A 3,368-nucleotide genomic window follows, 5' to 3' on the forward strand; every position below is an offset into this window, starting at 1 on the left:
CTTTCACTCCTTTTTTTTTTTTTTTTCTTTCCTCTCTTCAAGACAAAAAGTGTATTCAGATTTGAACAAAATAAATCTGCCTCCTTATTGAAATTTCAACAGTGGAATTCTCACACTTGTTGACAAAAAGCACTTGTTCCACCAGGTCACTGACACCTCTGCATTGTTTGTTACTGAACAAAGCAATTGCTTCATTTACAACTTACAAGTAAGAATATATTATTACTTTGGTAATGCTTTCAAATTTTAGCAAAGTATGTTACTGAACTCTGTCATTGAAAGCAATAGCCTTTTTAACATTACGCAAATGAAAGTGGTATAGAGAAGTAGAAATTCAGGGAGGTAGGGCTTTGCAAAAAAGGGAAAGAACTTTGTTAATCCATCAGTGTATTGCCAATAGGCAGCTTGATGGAAGGCAGGCAGCTATCTAACAGCAGGAACTTAGATGCACTAATAGCAAGTAACCTGTGTTTTTTGAGAATCTGGCTGCTGAATTCAGCTGTCCAACACATTTCTTTTAAACTTAAAAAATGTTGTTGTCAAAAATCCATTAGGTTTCTAAACTTGCCTCATACCTCTAATTCAAAGAAGTTCTCTTTAAACATTTAAAATAGATCTTTAGCAGAGCAATTCCTATCCAAATGGATTCTAGAAATGAAACAGTTAAGTCTGGTATACAAACTCAATGTTACACTAACTCAATGTTAACTTACACGTTTGTTTTGATGATTCAAGTTAAATCTGCAATGTAGCTAGTTTTGAGATTTGGTAGTCTAGTGTGATGGAACAGCATATAATTAACTCTAGTACTAACTTTCTCTTCTCTTTGGACAACATTTCAATACTCTGGTCTCCATATAATATGTAGTCTATCTCTTAATGGAAGACCAAATAGGCAAGGTGTTAGGCTAAGGACTTTGCTTCAGAAAAGCTCTGTTTTATGGTAGCCTAAACTAAGTGCTGGTAACTTCTGCAACCTCAGTATGTATGCATATGTAACATAAATTACTGATTATTACACATGCTTAAGAATTTATATCCCTCCCCTTTTTAATCACAGGGACAGAGGAAAAAATCCAGGAACTTCTAGAAACCAGGAAAAGACTGGATAACCAGATTGAGCTACTACAAGACATAAAAGAAGTTGCCCTTCCCACCCAAGAAAACACTGCTAGTACATCCAGTACAGTGTCTGAATAACCCCAAAGTCTTTCTGTAATGGCATCCATATTCAGAATTTCCTGAGGATAGAAACCCTAGAGCACGTCTGGTGAGTGTGTAAGTGATTTTTTTTTTCCAAGGATAGGGACACAAACAAAAATCAGGTGTTTTACTCATTTTTATACCTCACTGTTGCAATAATTTTAAGTTGTTTTATTTTTTTACTATGGATCAATGAGTGTTAGACACTTAATTTAGCTTTTTTAAAGCTGAACAAAACCCTTTAACCAAGACTTTTTTTTCTCCAAGACAAGGAAGGAAGAGCTACTACAGAACTTTTTTTTAAAGTCACTTTAGTTGAGGCAGCCCTCTTCAGAATGTGTGAGGGAGCTGCTCCCTGTCTATTTCTAGACAGCATTGTTTTAAGGATCACATTGCTGCTTTGGCTTTCCAAAGAAGATAAATTAGCAAAACTTGCACTCAAAGAAACCTTCTGAATTATGAACAGGAGTTTGTTTTTTTTTTTTTTTTTTTTTTTTTTTTTTTTTTTTTTTTTTTGATTGATTTCTTCATTGACAATGTTAAGCATATAACTAATTCTGCTATAACAGCAGTGGTGAAAGGGTGGTTGCAGGCAGGCAGGAATGCCTGAGTACCATGCTCTGATCCTATGGACAATGTAAAATGGTATCAAATAATGGACTGTATTCTCCTTTCTCCATTAAGAAAGGTGATGACTTCCATGTGTTTTGTCTTAAGGTTACTGTATTGAAATTGAATACAGAAGAACATTGTTTAGCTATAAAATTGTAAGTTAATAAAATGTTTTTAAGAAAGTTGTGTATTTAGTAATGCTCAGTACACAAATTTTGTGTGGGATACAGGCCAGTAGTGGCATGCAATTAAGCAATCGTATTTTTTTCCGATCTTTGCCTTGCCTTGTATGGTAGCAAGCAGAGGCAGTACCACAGCAACCTACAGCTCTTGTGAAGTTAAATTACACCTGTTATGATGGTTGTAGCACCATTCTGCAGAAATAGTTGTGCTCTGTTGGTGACTGGTGCAAATTCATAGCTTGAGCTCTTTCTCTGCAGATTAATAACCATGGAACAACTGAAGTGATAAAAGGTAAATTTCAAAACAAAAGCCCTGCACGTAGATTAGCTGTGCCCTTACAGAAATACATATACATACATAGTACATAGGGTATGCAGGCTCTTCTTCTTGCTTGTTTACAGTTTATGCCTTGTAGGCTCACCAAGACTAGAACCACAGTGACTTTACTGCTGCAGCCAAGGCCCCACTCAGAGCTGTTCTGCTTAGAAAACTCCCACCTAAAACAGAAACAAAGCTTCTGACTCTATAAATATGGGTTATGGATTTCTGTTATTAAGGAACAAAAAGATGCAAGCGCACTGTCACTGGAAAGAAAGAAGTTGTGTGATCCAGACCAATTCATTTTCTTTTCCTGTATCAGCAGTCTGAATTACTGACAAACTTCAGAGCAGTTTAGAGAACAGTTCCATTCTTTGCAGTTCCTCCCCCACACCACACCAGACCTTTAGGCTAGTTTGCAGTCAAAAAAATTAAAAAAAAAAAAACATTATTGAAAACAGATTAGCTGTTTATGACACACTTGGAAACACTTTTTTCCAGAAGATTCCAGACTAAAATTTCAGAGCCAGAAGTCTTCTAGCCAAGGAATCTTCTTGCCAAAACCCCCAAATTCCAGGCCCTGCAAAACTTAAAGGTGACAGCATCATAACCTAAAGAAGAATAGATCCATAGTTAAATGTCTTTCTTTAAAGAAAAGTTTGTTTCAAAGTTTAATTGCTCTGCCCTGTGGTTGATGATGAAGGAACACCTTGAAGTGTGAAGCATACAATAACCACCTTAGCGTTTCAAAAAATACACCTATCTCAGCTTATTAAATGGAAAGCAACCAGATCCAGAGAATATAATCACTGAAGAGGAAGTCAGTGCCTAGAAACAAATCCTTTTTGCTTCTTTGCTTCCTGAAATGTCTTTTTTCTTTTTAATCTACACAAAAAGCTTGAGATTTGCTTCCAAGCCAAAAGAAGTTTGCTCATGGATAAGTACAAAACAGTGAATTTTATTAAACACAATTTAGGTTTATACAGTACTTCAATGCAAAAAAAAAAAAAAAAAAAAAAAAACCCAAACAAACAATCCCCCCCCCCCCCACA

General features: G+C 35.7%; 1 protein-coding gene across 1 annotated transcript in view; it reads left to right on the plus strand.

Annotated features, from left to right (window-relative positions):
• The window catches only part of SETDB2 (SET domain bifurcated histone lysine methyltransferase 2), a 47,893-nt gene extending 46,227 nt beyond the window's left edge, over positions 1-1,666 (plus strand). Inside the window, exon 24 of the mRNA XM_062582020.1 lies at positions 1,061-1,666. Within this exon, the coding sequence (XP_062438004.1) occupies positions 1,061-1,200 (140 nt within the window). The 3' untranslated portion in view covers positions 1,201-1,666. The remainder of the gene's footprint in view (positions 1-1,060) is intronic.
• Positions 1,667-3,368: the final 1,702 nt, after the last annotated feature.

This window comes from Rhea pennata, chromosome 1 (assembly GCF_028389875.1).
Source record: "Rhea pennata isolate bPtePen1 chromosome 1, bPtePen1.pri, whole genome shotgun sequence".
NCBI classification, from domain to species: domain Eukaryota; kingdom Metazoa; phylum Chordata; class Aves; order Rheiformes; family Rheidae; genus Rhea; species Rhea pennata.